The sequence below is a fragment of the Amaranthus tricolor genome, chromosome 10 (genome assembly GCF_026212465.1).
Source record: "Amaranthus tricolor cultivar Red isolate AtriRed21 chromosome 10, ASM2621246v1, whole genome shotgun sequence".
Taxonomy (NCBI): Eukaryota; Viridiplantae; Streptophyta; class Magnoliopsida; order Caryophyllales; family Amaranthaceae; genus Amaranthus; species Amaranthus tricolor.
Window position 1 is genome coordinate 6,480,517 of NC_080056.1, and position 18,503 is coordinate 6,499,019.

An 18,503-nucleotide genomic window follows, 5' to 3' on the forward strand; every position below is an offset into this window, starting at 1 on the left:
TTGAAATCGTCGTTCTTGAGCAGAAATTAAGCATAACGGATGTCTTAGTGACCGAGTCCAGTTGCCCAGATGAGATGGCCTAATGAATGGTCATGCTTACATCAATCGGAGGAATCAAATTGGGGAAGCTATAGGATAAGATGATCTTTTAGTATTTACAGGTTTAGGATGATTGTAAGTTTGTAACTACCGTTATGAACAATCCTAGTAATTAGTCCTAATGATTCATCAATCTTCTTTTTCATTGGGCATTTAGGAAATGTACATTTGTAATAACTTCTAGGATTTTTTCACTTCCTTTGATTTGATAAACTAAGTATGCGATCTTTCTTCTTTAATAGTGCCTCATTAAATATGTAACGTTGCATTGCAAGATGCAAAAGTTGTCTCGGAACAAAAAAATTGGGGAGAAGGTTGTGTCAAACAAGAAAGGAGATAATCAGTATGATGAATGAAGTAAGAGTAATTTTATAATCACATACTTCTTAACGGCCAACTGATGTTTTTGGTCAAACAAGTTTGCGTCAGGTTATTATACTATTGCTCAGGGTTACCATGTGAATGAAAGAAAAAAATTGTCAACCTTATAGAAGAGTTATTAGTTGAGGGTTGCCATGTAAAATTTTCTTTTTTGATAAAATATCTAACATCAGACACTTTGACGTGTACGTTTGTTTACTGCATGAGGACACAAATCCGTAAACTTAAAGATCAGACTATCACTTCTATCTCCTTTCTTGTTGGTCATTTCATCCTAATTTTATCTTCTGTATGATTCCCTATGCTTAAATGATGTTTCCGTTTGATAGTTAAACAAGCAAAATACTGTAATAATTCCTTATTCCCTTTTGCAGCTTGGGGCACTTAAAGACAGGATCAAAGCTAGCAAGTCCGGGGATGAAAATGAGGCTCTCAAATTTTCGGAAAAGAGCTTGATAAACAAGGTGCATTTTCTGCTGAATTTCTTTAAGCATATGTGACAGATAACAGTACAAATATTTCTGGATGTATAACTCTGTACATGGTGTTCATCTTTTATTTCATTACTGTTCTGCAGATATATACTGATTCTGCAGAAGCTAAAATTCCAGCAGTTTTGGAGTACTTAGGAATTGTTATTGAGGTGAGTTCAGTATGTGTGATGTGACTTTGGTCATTGGTTCATGCAATTGGATTATACCCTATGATTTGACCTAAAAAATCAGCCTGTTGTTCAATCTCTAATTCATGCTAGTGGAGACTAACCACTAACAGTTATTTAAGATACTACTATTATATGCCCATGTGTTCCTAGTGGACCATTCTTCTATTGAAGTTGACTGATTAAGTATTCAGACTTCTTTCTTCGCGAAGGAAATTTCTTATCTGATTATGGCTGAATGGATTGGCGTCAATATTAAATATTTTTGAACAAGAGAAAAAATCACCAGTTACTATTTTTGCTTGAATATTTTGCAAAAAAAAATGAACTTGTTTGGTTTGGTTCAAATTCATGGTAATGGCCTTTTAGTCAATAGGTAAAAACAATATTTGTGAAGTTGCTTTTTTCTCCTTATTGGGACAAACCTTAGACATTCAATGGATTGTGGGTATTGCTTGAACTTAGGTGCTTCAAGCAATATAGATCTCATGAATGTGGGAAAATTTTACCTAACTATGAGCTATGTAAATAATGCTGATTTAAGTAACAGTGAAGGTGTAACCTTCTGCTGTAGAATCGGACAAAACATCAACGAATCGTGTTAACATCAACACATTATTTTTTTGAAGAAAGCCTAGAGTAAGTGCTAAAGCACTGCAAGAGGAAGATCGTAATCTTTCCTTCACCTCATTACAATTTTATCTCTCCCTTCCTTTGGATTGGTAGCTTTGCTCGCTACGTAAGCAAACTTTTTAGAAATTGAATGTCTTCACTGAGTAATAAGAATTGATTCCAGCATCGATGTTATTTGTTGCACTTTTTGATTACATATTGATATATATCTTTGTTCCCATAATTGGGTCTATCTTCAAGTTTCGTTTCTTGATATGCTCACTAAGTTCATGTTAATGTATTAAGTGAAGGATGTCTAAAATAATGAGAATACTAGTTATTTGCCTAATCTAGTTTTTTGTATATATTGGTGAAGCATAAAAAAATTTGAGAAATCTGGATCGGCATAGATCATGCTTGTACTTTTAGGAGCCTGAAAACATAGGAACTTTGAGGGGATTTTGGTTCTGAAAGTACACTTACGGTCCGTTTAGTTAGTGGTACTAAATGATGGTAATGAGAATAATCTATAGTATAAAATTTCTTCAAAAGTTTCATGTCATTCCCATGGTGAGGAAACTTTAATCACAAAAAAGTTCTTTTGTTTACAAATTTTCATTAATAATACCATCTCTCCCAATGGTAATGCATTGGAATGAATTTTATGAAGAAATGAGATGATTGAAGTCGGACAAGCATGACCATTAAGGTAGCCAAGAGATTCTCAACCTATATTACACTAGTTTTCATTCCCATTACCACCTTTTATTACCACCTACCAAACGGTCCATTAGTACTTATGGCGTCCTCTTGTGTTATAACGCAAGGTATCAAGATAAAGAAAAACAAAATGAAATAGCATTGCCCATTGCATACTGAAACTTTAATATCTTGGTGAGCATTGTAACTGCAGCGATTGTGGACACGATGCATGCTATGGGTCTTTTGCATCAAGTTGTGTCAAGTAATTGCAAGGTGTCCTTGTTTATGTAATTAGTAGGTAGTTAGTTTAGTTATTCTGTTTGACCCAATTTCATAAGTTGATGTTACTTCGGTTGGTAGATGTAGTTAGCTCTTATTTGACATCAGTTGTGTTAGCTAAGCAACAATCAGAACGCTACGTATTACTCCATCCTATTCACCCTAAACGTCTGAATTCCTTATTGGTTCAAGTCATCCTAAGTGTCCTATTTCTAATTTGGATATGTTAACAGTACCATTTATCGTTACTAAACTTAACCTTTTAAAAATACTGCTCTCTTGTTTTAGGGAATAGTAAAGTTTGGATGTGAATTTAGTTTTGTTAACAATGAGGGAGTTATTGAGCGTTGCTCAATTGACTAAAAAGAAACCAAATTGAGATGAGTTGAAGCAGGAGGATATATTAGGAGTTAATCTACTTGGATCAAATCAAACACATAAAATTAGTTTCTGGTGGAAACTTTGAGATTGATCTTAAAATGCCCATGCATTTGTCTGGAATTGGTCGTGTTGTTTCCCTCAAAAATCAACATTGAGGAGCAATTTTCTGTCAAATTCTGGTCCAGCAACCGCGTTTATATAAGTAGTATTGTCTTTGCAATATGTTTGACCGATTCATAAAACTCCTAGTTATATATTCTGTAATAGCAACATCCTATTTGGCATCCATAAGGAATCTTCATTAGCTTTTTTGATGGAACTTTCATATTTCTGAGAAACATTTCTGTTGGACTGGAACAGGCTGGATGTAAATTTATAATATTTGCGCACCATCAAACCATGATTGAAGCAATTCACAAGTTCCTACAGGTTATCATTTTTTCCTTTCATTATTTTGAAGTCAGCAAGTTGCAAATTAATCAGCTTAGATGGCCCACACTTGGATGGGACGAGGGTGAAGATAATCGAGCTCACTATAACCTACATGAGAGCAGTCTCAAAAACATTACCAACCTCTCTTTCCCCTTTCTTACCCAAACAGGAATCCTCCAACTTCATTATGTGTGGAGTTGGTAGCCTTCAGCATTAACCTCCCATTTCTCATTCTCCTATACATCGGGTCATTATTGTTTTAGGGATTTTTGTTGTGAGATTGTCATAATCTGACTTTTTATCTTCCAGAAGAAAAAAGTTGGTTGTATCCGTATCGATGGCAGTACACCTGCTGCATCAAGACAAGCTCTGGCGACAGATTTTCAGGAAAAGGAAGCAATTAAGGCTGCAATTGTATGTCAACTCTTTGTTTATTGGATGTTATAAACCTTTCCTATTCCTGTTGATACTTGTTATATAAGCCACTTCTGGAATTTATTTATCTCGATTTTTCTGTCACAGCTATCAATAAAAGCTGGAGGTGTTGGTTTAACCCTAACAGCAGCAAGCACTGTAATCTTTGCTGAGTTGTCATGGACCCCTGGTGACATGATACAAGCCGAAGATCGTGCTCATAGAATCGGTCAGGTATCAGATTAATCTGGAAACAAGAGTGGTTGCTCTTTTTAATCAGTCTGAAGTTCGTTTATCAGATAGTTTTGAGCAATCAACGCCTCATATGTACTTTTATATCTTTATGATCTCGACCATTTCCCTTTGATCTTGCTAGGTTTCTTCTGTCAATGTGTATTACCTTCTAGCAAATGACACCGTTGATGATATCATCTGGTATGATGTCACTTTTGTTATATTTTCTCTGCTCGATTCCTGTAAAGTGCAAGAGTAAGTTTATTGACACTGATATTAACGTAATGCCTTTTTTGGCCCTTTTGCAGGGATGTTGTTCAGAATAAACTAGAAAATTTGGGACAGGTTTTGTTTTTATGCCAATTGCATGTTCATTGGTATTTTCTCATTGCTTTTCTTTTTCCTGTTGCTGAAATGAAAATTTAATCCCTTTTGTGACAAATTAGGTTCTTGATGGACATGAAAATACGATGGAAGTTTCACACAACAGATCAAGTTATAGTCCTGCAAAACAGAAGACACTTCATTCTTACCCCTTGCCTAGCACTAGTCCTGCTAAACAGAAGACACTCCACTCTTTCGCTTCACCTAGTTCTAGTCCATTGAAGCAGAAAAAACTCGATTGTTACCTAAAACGTTGCTCTAGCACTGAAATTACTGATGTCGAGCCTCAATCAAAACATCCGAAAAACTGATACAATGTTTGACAAGTTTTCGTAACTTCATAGCTAGCGTAACTTGTACTTCTGTGTAAATGTACATAATTCTTGGTGCAGTTGAAATCTCCAGCAGCCATCTATATGTATTGTAGAAACGCGGGTGTTTCATATCCATCCCTTTTCTTCCATTGGCTTCTTTTTTTTTTTTTTTTTTTTTTTTTTGGATAATGTGGATAAATATTAAGAACTATGCAGGAACGTCGAATGGATTGCACGTACTGGTTGCTAAAGATTGTCCTTATGCTTATTATGTTCATTGTTGGTAATAATCAATATGGTGTTCGAAAAAATATTAATATTACATCTATAAAAATTGATATTAGATTCAATTTTAAATGAAAATTATATCAGATCTAAAGATTCCTAAAAAATATGGAAAAGTTATGCAAGTGTAAAAATATTATGAATGTAATGTCATTAATTTAATTTGTTATATTTGTTAGTCACAATGAGATAGTGTTTGTGTTTGTGTTATGTATCTAGTATTTACTCTCATGTCATTTTTACTTTTTGTCATTTACATCATTTGCTATTTTAACTCTCTGTCATTTAATATTATTTGCTATTTTAGTTTGTTTCACTAATTTTTTCATTATTTCAATCTTAGACAATTAGTTTGTTTCACTCATTTTGCGTTATTTCAATATTAGACAATGATCTAACACTTTATTTAAATCTTATCCATACATTTTAATCTTGTTTTAGTTTTCTTACTATATATCCACATGTTTCTTAAAAACACTATAATTCTTTTTGGTACTAATTCATTAGAACAAAACCATATTTTAAGTTATGTTATGTTCCTATCGCTTTTTTTAATTTTTATCCATAGATCTTTTCTGATGTTATCCTCACAATTTAATTATTTCTACTATTCATTTTTTAACATGCTTACAATGACAATATGTTATACACTTGAAATCTCTTATGGAGTGTCATCATCATCAAACTATTGCTTGCATTCTGCTTATAGAAGCTATGGCCAAGGTTTAAAGAGAGAAAAATGACGACAATACTCATGAAGAAGCACGTGGTTCGAAAACTAAGCATAATTGTTGGGCATGGAAAACGGTGTTTGCCTAAAAGTACCCAATGACATCATCAAAGATATTTTTATGAAAAAAAAACATGTACTTGTACTCCATATGATACTCATGCCATTATGCTGTAGACACTAGACACCCATTGAACAAACTCTGCTGCTTCACAACTCACAATCCCACTGTTGAACCTGCTATCCCTTCAACTTCAATTTCAATTTCGATTTTCCTTTAAACAAAATGCAAATGCCATTGCAATGTAAAGTTAGTGTAGTAGAACCATTCAACATATTTTCTCCAAATAAATTAATGGCAGCTTCATCCATAATTCCCACTTGTTTCCCATTCATTCCGTTTCCAGTCTTCTCCCGCAAAACGGCGTCGTATAGGTGCGTTTCCGCCGAGAAAGCGGCGGTTGCATCAGGGCCGGAATTTTCTGTAACACCCAGGAATAAGTCTGATGTTGATTATTTGGGGGAGAGCACTAAAGGCGATTTTAATGTGAATTTTGACCATTTTGAAGCTTTTGGTAAGGCTACTCTTTACATATTTTAGTTTTGATTTGGTATGGTTTTGTTATTGTGTTTAGGAAACTGGCTGTTTTTAATTTGGGGGATTTTGTTTGTAGTTCTTTTGCTTTAGGTTATGGAATTTTTGAAATTGTTGTTCTTTTGGATGGGCTAAAGTTCTATAGTTTTTATGATTGTTCATTTGATCACCTGTTAAATGGGAACCAACTCTTTTTTATCAATTCTGGACATCTCTTCCAATAGTAGTGAAACTTGGTCAAAACTTAAGAGGGCAAAGATTTGAATCTAGGACATCAAAATTGGGTTTAGAAATGAAGGGCAAACCTTTTAAATATATATAAAAAAACGTCAACTTACTACTAATCCAACCATTAATTCATTATTATACAATTTTAGATGGTCTCATTATAGACACATTATACTAGGGAAAAAAGGTTGGGGTGAAGCTGCCCTCCGCCCCTTTCAGTTTTCGTCACTGTCACCTAAGTGGGAGCCACTTAGTGGCATTGGGTAATACTTCAAAATGCTATTGTGTATGCTAAATAGGAAGAATATATGAAAAAACCAAGGTGGGTTTTCCCTTTTTCAATTGATTAGTATCTAGAAGATGAATACATAATTTATGGGGTCGGATGGATTGGTAGGAGGGGAAACTCATGTTACTATGGATGGTCCAATTGAGGAGATAGCTAAATTGGAAGCTGAAGGTGCTGAGAATTTGCTTCGTCACTTGGGAATTCCGGTATGCCTTTTCACTCTTTTATTGTTATTATTATTGTTTATTTTTGTGAATTGCAAATTTAGGTTGAGTCATTTTTGTAAGGATCTAAGGGCATCTCTAATGATTTGCCACTATAATTTTTGGCTACACTAATTTTCAGCTCTAATGTTGTTCAATAGTGACTTTGCATTTTGCATTGTCCTTAAACATCAATTATAGATGTTTTGTTTTGTTACTTCCTTTGTTAGAGAGGTAAGGTGAAATTATAAAACTATTTCATTTTAATGGTCAAGCAAATTCCCCCCTCTCATTGTTTGAATATTTCAAGTAACATGAAAAGCCTCCATTTAAGTTGTCGTTAGTATTAGTACTTAGGAGTAGTGGCATATGATGAAGCTTAAAAATGAAATGCATTTCTATTGACATTATTGCGCTTCTTTTTCACTTGGAATTCACGTATACATACTTATTATAACATATTTGAATCTATTTGAGAATATTGAAATTGGAATCTTGTAATTTAGAGTCTAGAGAAACGTCACCGCTAAATTGGAATTGTGGATGCACGAAATCGTGGGAATTCAGGAAAAGTCAAAGTAGGATAAGGCATATGAAATGTCATTTTAGCACATAGGAACATGAAGTTGATGAGATTAGGAGATAAGGTTATCTTTAAGAAGGAAGGAGAACTGACCAAGTCATCACATGTGATTTAGTGTGGTTGGCTCAAATGGAAAAGTGTAATCAGTGGTTTATGTGATTTAGGTATCTTTAAGGGAAAATTTACGGACATCTATTAAACCAATGTTATTATATGGATCAAAATGTTAGGCCTTGAGAAAGAATCATGCAGAAGATGTGTGTAGTTGAGATGTGTATACTATGATAGATGAGTGAAATACCTTGCAAGAAGAACTTAGGGATAAGGTCATAAAGAAATTGTTGGAAGTTGCAAACATAGTAAAAGCATAAAGAATCACATTTTATGTCCGTATAAAGGATATTTCATGGATTGGTGGTATGAGAACCGTATCACCATGATCGTCACTCAAAACATGACTGAAACCACATTGTTGCATTATGGTCCTATTGTGAAATTTGGGGACTTGAAATTGTGTGAAATTGAACATAAACAAGTACAAATACATGACACTATTTTTTTCAAGTACAAGTTCAATGTAGTATGAATTACAAGTACAAGTTCAATGAGAATTACGTTTAATATTTGAATAATAATTTATACTTGTGCGACTTTGAAACTTAGGGAGAAAGTCTTTATATAGTAAGTGCTAATGCTCGTTTTACATCAAAGATAAGGTTAAAGATAAAGTTAATACGGTAGCCATGATCGATGTCCCATGTTTGTTCCTTGTTGCGTTGTTTTGACATAGGTATGGTGGACATATGTTGTGTCTCAGTAATATAGATTGTTATTGATTTGAACTTGGTGAACATTTATTAGATCAATGTGAACTTCTTGAATATGATAACTTTTTTAGGTGAAAATATTGCATCTGTTGTTATCAATTTTTGTTCTAAACTAATTCCTCTTGAGATTGCACTTCTTTGTTTTCTTGTATATAAAACTAAGTATGGTTATTGGAGCTAGTGTTTTGAGTGCATTGGTAATAGGTGATGCTATATCATTGATATCTTAAGCTTGTAGTTGTCATGCAACTCATGCTAGTGCTTCTGTGAAGTAAGGTTCCCTTTTTTTGTCCCAAAAACTTGTTTCTAAATCTTCCAGAAAGCAGTAGTACTTAACATCATCACTGCTTTACTATTTTGTTGGAAAATTCTATGAAAATTCCTAATAAATATATGCTTGAACATTTTTTCATTTCTGTGTGGTTCATATACAGGGTCCCTTTTCTGCTACTCATTCTCCTCGTGGCATATTTTGCTCCCGTACCCTCAATCTTCGGTCAATCAGTGCCATTGGATATGACATGGACTACACTTTGATGCATTACAATGTCATGGTATCATCTCTTTCACTTTCTAAGCTATTTGTTGAACAGACATATCAATTATGGGTGGGATTTTTTGCCCACTTCATTTTTTTAATAAACCCAAATTTTCCTACAAAGTGCATATGCTATTGTGATCTTTGGTTGTGCAGTGATTAACTGTACTAGCTTTGTATATTTTCTCATCCGTTTAAAAATTTCATAGATCTTTTACCTTTGTTTTGTGAATGGTTATTAGTGATAACTGATAAGACCATGTTATTTTAGGCTTCCAAGCTAAAGATGGGATTTATGATAATGAATTGAGTTTAAGACAATTATGAAGCCTTTTCTTTGGATATATTTCATTATTTGATGTTCATCCTGACATTCAGTTATGAAAGTTGGAGGGAAAAAGTAAGTAGTTGTCCCATATCTTGTTAACTCTTGTTTGATTACAGAGTGGTGACTGAATCCGCTTTGAGCGATTATAATTCTCTTATATCGACTTGCACTCCCCTACATCTTCAATATTTTCTGTTTTCTGTTTTACCTAGCTAGACATGCCTAAGGCTAGAGTTAGGCGCTTTCCTAAGGTTAGGCGAGGAGAATCCATCAATCGAGTGCCTCAAAGCGCCTAAGAGCACATTTTGGTCTTAACTTAGAAGAAGCTCATTTGATACGAGTACTAACCACATGTACTCTATTATTTTCTTTTTTTTCTCTTCTCTTCATCTTTATTTTCCTTCTATATTTTAAACCTGTAGCTTATTTTGGGGGGTTTCAAATTATATTTTCTCTGGGTTTTGGGCACCTCACATCTCGCGTCTGGAGCCAAGTGTCTCGCGGCTTTTAAAACCATCTTTGTACTCTCTTTTATGTGACAGTGTTATATAATTATATCATTGATTTTCCTTTGTAGCACCCAAAAACTATGTTTTTACATGGTGATGTTTTCCTTTGGAATCCGTGTGATTAGTGCTAAACCATGAGAGTGTATCGTTCGAAAAATCATAGCACTAACTTAATTAAATAAAACTGTCTATCCCTTTAGTTAATGTTTTTCTTTGTCACAACAACAGCAATGCCAGAGTCTTAATCCCAAAAGATTGGGGTCGGGCCGGTCGGCTATATGAACCAATATATGAGTTTCAATATTCGTCCACATGATTCTTCATCTCCATTCTTTTCGATTTTCTACCATCTCAATTTGTAATTCTATATTCTTCATATTCTTTTTCACTCATGTCCTCCATGTCATCTTTTGTTTTCCGTATCCTCTTTTAAGTCTCTCAAGTTCCAACTTTCTTTCTCCCTTACTACTTAGTGCACAAGGAGCATAGATGGATGGAAGGAAAAAATCAAAAAGGAATGTGTTTGTGTATTTATGAGTTCTCTGATATACATTCATATGTTGAAACGCATACATGCATTTACTTGCATATGCTATGAGGAAAAAGTGCAGGGTGGTTGTTGCTTTAATCTGATGTCGATCTGAGTTTATAGGATGTTCAATTATTGTTTGAAACTACGAGCTTGGATGTAAATGTTTTATGGATACGGGTTATTTTGTAGTCAAATTGTTGCTGTCTTATTATTTTTAATTAATGTGCCTATGTCATTACTTTCATTAAATCGATAGGAGTAACTCTTAAATTCTATTCATTGTGGTTCGCTCTCTAGGCCTGGGAAGGGCGAGCTTATGATTATTGCTTAGATAACTTGAGGAACATGGGGTTTCCAGTTGATGGTCTTGCCTTTGATCCAAACTTGGTAAGGCAATTTTGATATGCTTCTATGTCTTGACAATTGACACTAGTATATGTCTACGATTTATTTGCTTCATTCACTCAATCTCTTGATTATTGCTAGGTTATCAGAGGTCTTGTCATAGACAAAGAGAAGGGAAACTTGGTTAAGCCAGATCGATTTGGTTATATAAAGAGGGCTATGCATGGAACGACAATGCTGTCGACAAGAGCAGTAAGGTAATCATGAACCTCCCTTAAAAGTGTTTGTTGTGTTTGCTTGTATATGTGGTTCAAATGTTTGATTTCCACCATATGCGCTTGATCATGACTCATGAGGGACTGAGAAGAGGATGATTTGTGGGGTTTATATTATTTTTTTTTAAGTTTTAACTTTTTATCTTAGTCTCGTATTTTCTTATATTACATGATAAGTTTTTTTTTTTTTTTTTGCTGCATTTCGTATCCTTTTCTACCAATCATTTTGTTATCATTAAACACTTAAACATTAACAACATTAAAAGTACGCGATTATCTCTTTTGGTGGTGGTGGTTGGTTCTTCTCTAGTAGTGATGACAACTATTGGATGTAGATGGCTTTACCCCTTTGAGACTGAAGATGCTCTTTAGAGTTGATCCACAATCCAAAGGCTCAATGGTTGTTTGTCTTTACTCCATGGTTTAATGTGCTAATTTGGTTTTCCCAACTCCTATCTAATTCTTAATTGACAACAATAGTGTATTTTTGATTTGAAAATATGTAGTTTGATATTCTTGAATTTAAAGGAAGAAATTTTATAGAGGACTCTTTCTATATAGTAATTTAGATGATGATTGATGTTTAATTTTCCTTTAAATACTACCTCCATGTTTTTAAAAATTAACTCTTTGGAATAAATGCTGCAAATAAAATTGCTTCTACCTCCCAATGAAAGTTTTCTGCCTCATTTTTTTTTTGTGGGTTTGGGTAGGGTAACAGCAGTGAAGATCAAGGAAAGCATAAATTTTAACATATAGTTGCAGACATTATATGAAATAACTTCAACCTATTCTCTTTTTCTATTTATGAGTTATGGATGTGTAGTTTGATTCAGAAGTACCATATAACACGTTAATTCCATAGATTTGTTTCATGTGGCTGAGAATGGAAAGAAGGCTCATGTTTCCTTTACCTTCTTTCTTTTGTTCGTGTCACAAATATGTGGCTAATGCTGACAGAGCCTGCAATCTTGTTAAATGGCTCTTTAAGCTGAGTTGCTTGTTAAACCTACAGTAAAACTTCTAGCCTTAGCATTTTAAGTTGTGCTATAAATTCAGAAACCAAGTATTGGAAATAGTCTTTTTGTCTCAGGTTTCACTATATGGCCTTCTTTTTTGTGCGTGATTAATTTGGTGTATGCGAGTCATTTGGGTCTAGTAGAGAATCAAAATAACCTCATAATATCACAGAGATCATATATTTTCAACAAGTCCATGTATTTATGCCTGTTGTATGGTATCCCAACGACTGATAGTTAGCTTGTAATTGAATACTTTTCGTGATGAATTAATATTGCTGTATCCAACTCTAATTCTTGCAACCTAAACTAGTTGACCTAATTTGTGGTGGAGCATAGATTGGCGGGTGCAATTTGCACAGTGAACCTATATGTGTTCTAATTTCTGTCTTCAAGACCATGTCATGTCATCTGATGGTTGTATTCTTCTATGCAAGGAAGTGAAATCTATGGAAGGGAATTAGTGGATCTTAGGAAGGAGAGTAGATGGGAATTCCTTAATACCTTCTTCTCTGTTTCAGAAGCCGTGGCTTATATGCAGGTTTTCAGTTCTTTCTGATCTTGTCAGTTACTATGCAATGCTATATATAATAAGGTTCTATCAAGCCATAGTTTTCATTTTGTCAACTTAATATATCTTTGCTGCAGCTGGTTGACAGGCTGGATGAAGGAGCGGTTGCAGCTGAAGTTGGCCCACTTGATTATAAAGGGCTTTACAAGGCAAAAATATGCTGCTGATTTTTCTTTCAATGTCTTTTATAATAACTATAATAATCTGTTTTACTTTAATGTAATTATTCAGGCTGTTGGAAAGGCTTTGTTCAGAGCACATGTCGAAGGGCAACTAAAGGTGCTCATATTTCTTTTTTCATAATTCACTGAAATTGGTCTAGCAATTTCATCATAATTACAAACTTTTCTGCAGAGTGAGATTATGTCAAAACCTGAAATGTTTGTAGAGCCCGACCCAGAGCTTCCTTTAGCTTTGCTTGATCAGAAGGAGGTACTGCATGATATTAGTAATTTCTTATGACCCGAGAAATGGTTGTGAGATCTAATCTTACGTCTCGTTTATCTTATCAGGCTGGTAAAAAGCTTTTGGTGATAACCAATTCAGATTTTCTTTATACGGACAAAATGATGCAGCACTCCTTCAACAGGTTTCTTCCTAATGATATGGATTGGCGAGATCTTTTTGACATGGTACACTTATTTGTAAACTTCTCCATGTCTTACAATTTCAGCCATAAATAATATCTATTGACACATAATTCATTAAAAATCTTGAATATAAGTTAAGTTGGTTTTTGTGGGAAAGGCCATTGGACTGCCACCATCATTGTTGGATATGTGATTGACTGTTAACATCTATCGAACATTGAATATTAGTTTCTTGTCCAATGCTGCTTGCTTTTGTTGAACTGCTAGATTTAATATAGTATAATGGTCCATGTTTTCCCTTGAAATATTTATCTGTGAGGTTAATTAGGGTTGATGTGAGGGTTGTTTTACCTTGGTCATATTTTCCTAGGATAATGGTTGAGGCATTGTGATATCTTTCCTAAAATTGTTTTGTATCATATTGTTGAGTGTTTATTTCATACTTTGTGGCTCTTATTATCTGTGCCAACAGGCTTTTAAATGTAATAAGGTGGTGATCAATCCAGTTTGCTTTATCCACCAAACTGCACCATTAAAAACTGTTTTTGTTTGCAATCTAACCATAATTACCTTCATTTCTGATAGATGAATTGAAATCTGTCCTTTTACCAAATTTATGAGCAAGGATGAAGTTATTGTACTACTGCCTTCCAACTTATAACGTGGGAAAATCATATTAGATGTCCTGGTGATAAAACCTCAAATTGTTGAACATACTCTTTAATTTTTACTCTAGTTCTGTGAAGGGAAAAGAAATTTGGGATCTGCTTAATTGATTTAGTAAGACGCACTGGTTACAATTCATGCGGATCCAAAACTTTTGTTGCACCTTTTTTTGGTGGTTGGTGTGGAGGGGGGGGGGGGGGGAGTTGGGGATTGCACTCAACTGAAACTTTCATGATACAATGGTTCATGGTCTACTTTGTATTTTATCATTTATGTAACGAAGAATGTAATGCACAAAAGAAAACCCCAATCTGTAAACCAAAAAAGATGGATGCATATTTTTGTACTGTATTGTTTGTGGCCTGGAGGCCCTAGACAATGCAGTTCTGTCCTTCAAGAGAACTGATATTTTTCAAATTATTGTGGAAATGGCTGTCATGATAGCTCGTCTCGTGACATGTTGCTTTTTTGTCCTCTCCAGGTTATAGTCTCTGCCAGGAAACCAGAATTTTTTCAGATGTCACACCCTATGTATGAAGTAGTGACAGGAGAAGGTCTGATGCGCCCTTGTTTTAAAACACGTACAGGTAATGTCTGCACATAAGGTACTTTTTGATACTTTCTGAATTCCGATAGTGGTCTGGGAGTGTTCTTCCCTTTAAGGCTCTAAAAACCAGAAATTGGAAGTGGTGATAAGAGACAATTTGAATATATTTTTTCATTTATGTATCCATTTTTTATTGTTTAGAACAACCTGATAATATTTTTATGTTCAAGCAGGGGGTCTGTATTCAGGTGGTAGTGCCCAGATGGTTGAAAGCTCCCTTGGTGTTTCTGGTGATGAGATATTATACGTTGGTGACCATATCTATACTGATGTAAGCCAATCTAAAGTCCACTTGCGGTGGCGTACAGCATTAATTTGTCGAGAACTAGAAGAAGAGGTTAGAATCTATTCTTCTCTTTAGTCCACTTGGAAGTTGGAATGACTTTAAGATGGCTGAATGGTTTTATTTTGCTCTTATCCGATACTTACCCTCGTATATCTTTTTATTTTTGAGCTAGGTATATACAGATATTAGTTAAGTGATATGCTTAATGTTAATATATGCCTCTGTTGTGAACATCAGAACTCTATCAGCTAGTTCTATTGGTTTTATTATATAACATTGGGTCCACGATGCTCGTCTTTGGATAATTGATGATAGGTCCTATGATATAAATTTAAGGATGTTTTTCTCTTTAATATGTATATGTAGATAGGAAAGTTCAAAAGTTCCTCTTTCTGGAAATTTGAAGTCACAAATTGATGATAAGTCTAAACCTCGTTTCATAGTTTGTTTTCGGAAGGAGGGAACCAGGAATTATTTCCAATTGCTTCTTGATCGTCATAGATAGAAGCAAGCATCTTGTCATAGTTTTTGTGTCCTCAAGTTGTTGGAGTACAGTCCTCATAATTTTAAATAATGGCATTATTGCGTGGACTCCATTGATGTGCTCTAAGGTCCAAACTACCCAACCTCACATCTTATCAACTGAAATTAATCGATCACACTTGTTACCTGACATAATACTAGCAACCGTCAACAATCTTTAACTAATTAGTGATAAACTAATATGATCGTTAGTGTTTACCACTTCTAGTTTGATGTTGTTGCCTGATCTTGTGCTCTTCAAATTTCATCAGGATAAATCATTTGTGAAATTGCTTCTTTCTTGATTGGTATCCTTGCTACGCATTGCTCTTTTATCTTTTTAGCGTTCAATTTGCTTTTGGTGGTTCTCACTCTAGTTCAAATGTTGTCTATATCCTACTTGTGGACGTACAATCAAGCCTAGTGAGCTTGAGGTTATGAATTGGTGTGACCATTCTTTGTAACTCATTTGACCTTGAGGTCTTCCCCCCTATTTAACTTGGAAAACAGAGTATCAGCTAGGTCAAGATTGTTTTCAGCCCCCTTGTTTTTTTGTCATTTTTACTGCTGCAAAAATTTTGGATAAAGAAAAAAAGATTGAACTCACTTCACAGAACGGAAAAAAGTACATAATGTACTATATTGGCGTACTAATGGAAAATTTGGAAGAGCCAAAGTGAACTCAACTAAGACAAGTTATGTGCCTATGTTGCTTGATCTTGCTTGAGTACTTGTTTAGTGAGAAGGTAACAATGAGTTTTAACCCTTGTTTGACTGTGCTGAACTCAGATGACTAAATAACAATCTTAGATGGCGGTACTCCATTATATTAGGATTACTGAATACTGTATTATATTCTTCTGTTTGTTTCCATATACTTATAAAAGCGTCTGAACTGTTGCCAAAGTTGCAATGCTAAGTCATGTTAGTATTAGGTTATTCAGATGATTGTTCCTCTCTTATCCCTTTCTATTTCAAATATTGTAGCAGTATATTCTCGTTTTTCTGAAAGATAATGTGAAGTGAAAAGTCAGATTCCGTTGTTACAAAGTCACTCTGAATACTGAATAGCCTCTCAATTTTCATATTAACAATAACAGCATTTATCTGGTGTATCTGAAATATTTTTTTTCCAGTATACTGCTTTGATAGGTAGCCGAGCACATCGAACCTCTTTAATAGAGCTAATAAATCATAAGGAAGTTCTTGGGGATCTTTTTAACCAGCTTCGCCTTGCTCTTCAGAGGCGAATGAACGATCGACCAGCTCAGGTATATTTTTCATTTGACGGGTCGTTGATGATTTAGCATTGAACTCCCCCCCACTGCTCACCCCACCCCCGGGTCCCCCATGCCTGCAACCCCCGAGGAGGGGAATATAGGAAACAAAGTGATTGATTTATTATACACATCTATTACCAACTGTTGAAACTTGAAAGGCTATAGAATTCGTTTTAAAAATATTCATATGGATACTAGATGTCACTGCCGTGCCAAATATATCTTAAAAATCCTTGCAAATTTTTTTCTCGCATTAGCTCCTAAAATTGATTGAAACTTCATAAATGTCCATGCTTTTAGCCATCACTCTGGTTGGCATTGCTGTGCTACAAGCATTCTAATTTCTATTTTTGATTGTGCTATGCCTACTTGAATTTCAAGCATTATACCACTATTTAATTCACTCTAACGATAAAAGTATGGACTTGTAGACATTTGCAGCGACCAAACTGGACGATCATGAACTTAAAGAAAGCATACAGAAGCTGCTTATTGTGATGCAAAGATTGGATGAGAAGATTGCTCCAATGTTGGAATCAGATGGAGAGCTTTTTAACAAAAGGTAAGGAATCACAAGGGGAAATCTCACAGGCGTATGATATCTAAGTCTTTTGATTAGGGAGCTTGTCATGATTCCCAATCCGAGATTATAGAGAGAGGGTGTTCCACCACCATGTATGTAAGCGAAACATATTGGCTTTGGCTACAGCTCATTAGAAAAGAAAAATGAAAAGAAGAAAGCAAAGTTATCTTATCCAGCTTTCATGAAACGTAGACTTGTTATAAGAAATTATTTCAAGTATATTTGTTCCATTTTTTCCAAAGTAAGCTTTAGTCATACCGATGGAATTGCGTATGACGAGTTTGTGCTCTTTGATACAAAGAAATACATATGTTGTTGGCTTTTACATGAAATTGCACTTTTATTTCTTAAATCAGATGGGGATTCCTTTCTCGTGCTGGCCTGTGGGATAAGAGCCACTTGATGAGGCAAATTGAGAAGTATGTTGCTTTTTCCCTATAAGATCTTCTTTCGGTTGATTGTTTTTGGCTTGGACGGTGATGAGACTTTTATCAGTATTTGATGGCATCACTTCATGTTCTGTAGTTTGTTTCCTGATCACTTCATATACTGAGTATGATGATGATGATGATTTGGTTTCCGAATGCAGATATGCAGACATATATACATCTAGGGTTTCGAATTTTCTTCATTACACCCCATTCATGTATTTCCGCTCTCAGGAACAGGTATTTTCTTCAATGAATGGATGTTAAAAAGCAAGTTTTATTTTGACATTTGGTTCTGTTTTCTCGCTTGTATCCATGAAAACCTTCTAAATTATTTTTCTCCCCGTGCTGCAGAATCTAGCGCATGATTCGTATTCCTTTTACTGTACACTATCCGATGAGGAATCATAGAACAGCATGCTATTTGTAACAGTAGAATCCGACTCAACCAGGAAGTCGAAGCATCTAGTTTTCATTTGATATGAATGGAAAAGCGATGAAGATAACGTAGATATTGTAATGCGTCTTTCTTGTATCATGTCGTAAAACCTTTTGAGCTAGTACACATTTTTAAAAACTTCATGGATAGTTGGTAGAATTGAATTGGATATTATTGCTTCAGGAGAAGAACTCATCCGATTCATCTTTGCAGATTTTGGGTTTATTTCCCCTTCACTAGCTCTCGTTCTCCCTAGAAATCAAAACATCTGGCTTAGTTTATGGTGTTTGCATGACCATGAGCTATATTCTAGTCCAAAAAGTACTTTGCCTAATGAAAAATATGAGCAACC

General features: G+C 34.7%; 2 protein-coding genes across 3 annotated transcripts in view; both read left to right on the forward strand.

Moving 5' to 3' along the window:
• Positions 1-5,144, forward strand: part of LOC130825583 (uncharacterized) — a 26,671-nt gene extending 21,527 nt beyond the window's left edge. For both annotated transcript variants that reach the window (XM_057690873.1, XM_057690875.1), the window contains 8 exons: positions 855-944; positions 1,058-1,123; positions 3,476-3,544; positions 3,857-3,961; positions 4,070-4,195; positions 4,338-4,396; positions 4,504-4,540; positions 4,642-5,144. In XM_057690873.1, coding sequence (XP_057546856.1) covers positions 855-944; positions 1,058-1,123; positions 3,476-3,544; positions 3,857-3,961; positions 4,070-4,195; positions 4,338-4,396; positions 4,504-4,540; positions 4,642-4,890 — 801 coding nt within the window. In that variant the 3' untranslated portion in view covers positions 4,891-5,144. The remainder of the gene's footprint in view (positions 1-854; positions 945-1,057; positions 1,124-3,475; positions 3,545-3,856; positions 3,962-4,069; positions 4,196-4,337; positions 4,397-4,503; positions 4,541-4,641) is intronic.
• A 915-nt stretch (positions 5,145-6,059) lies between these two features.
• On the forward strand, positions 6,060-18,390 carry LOC130825584 (uncharacterized). The gene is made up of 17 exons (XM_057690876.1): positions 6,060-6,483; positions 7,129-7,226; positions 9,068-9,187; positions 10,838-10,927; positions 11,027-11,142; positions 12,621-12,720; positions 12,828-12,899; positions 12,982-13,029; positions 13,105-13,182; positions 13,263-13,382; positions 14,488-14,593; positions 14,787-14,950; positions 16,558-16,692; positions 17,133-17,263; positions 17,641-17,703; positions 17,874-17,952; positions 18,067-18,390. Exons 1-17 carry the CDS (start codon positions 6,195-6,197, stop codon positions 18,121-18,123), a joined length of 1,866 nt encoding a protein of 621 aa, XP_057546859.1. The 5' UTR covers positions 6,060-6,194; the 3' UTR covers positions 18,124-18,390.
• The last annotated feature ends 113 nt before the right edge of the window (positions 18,391-18,503 follow it).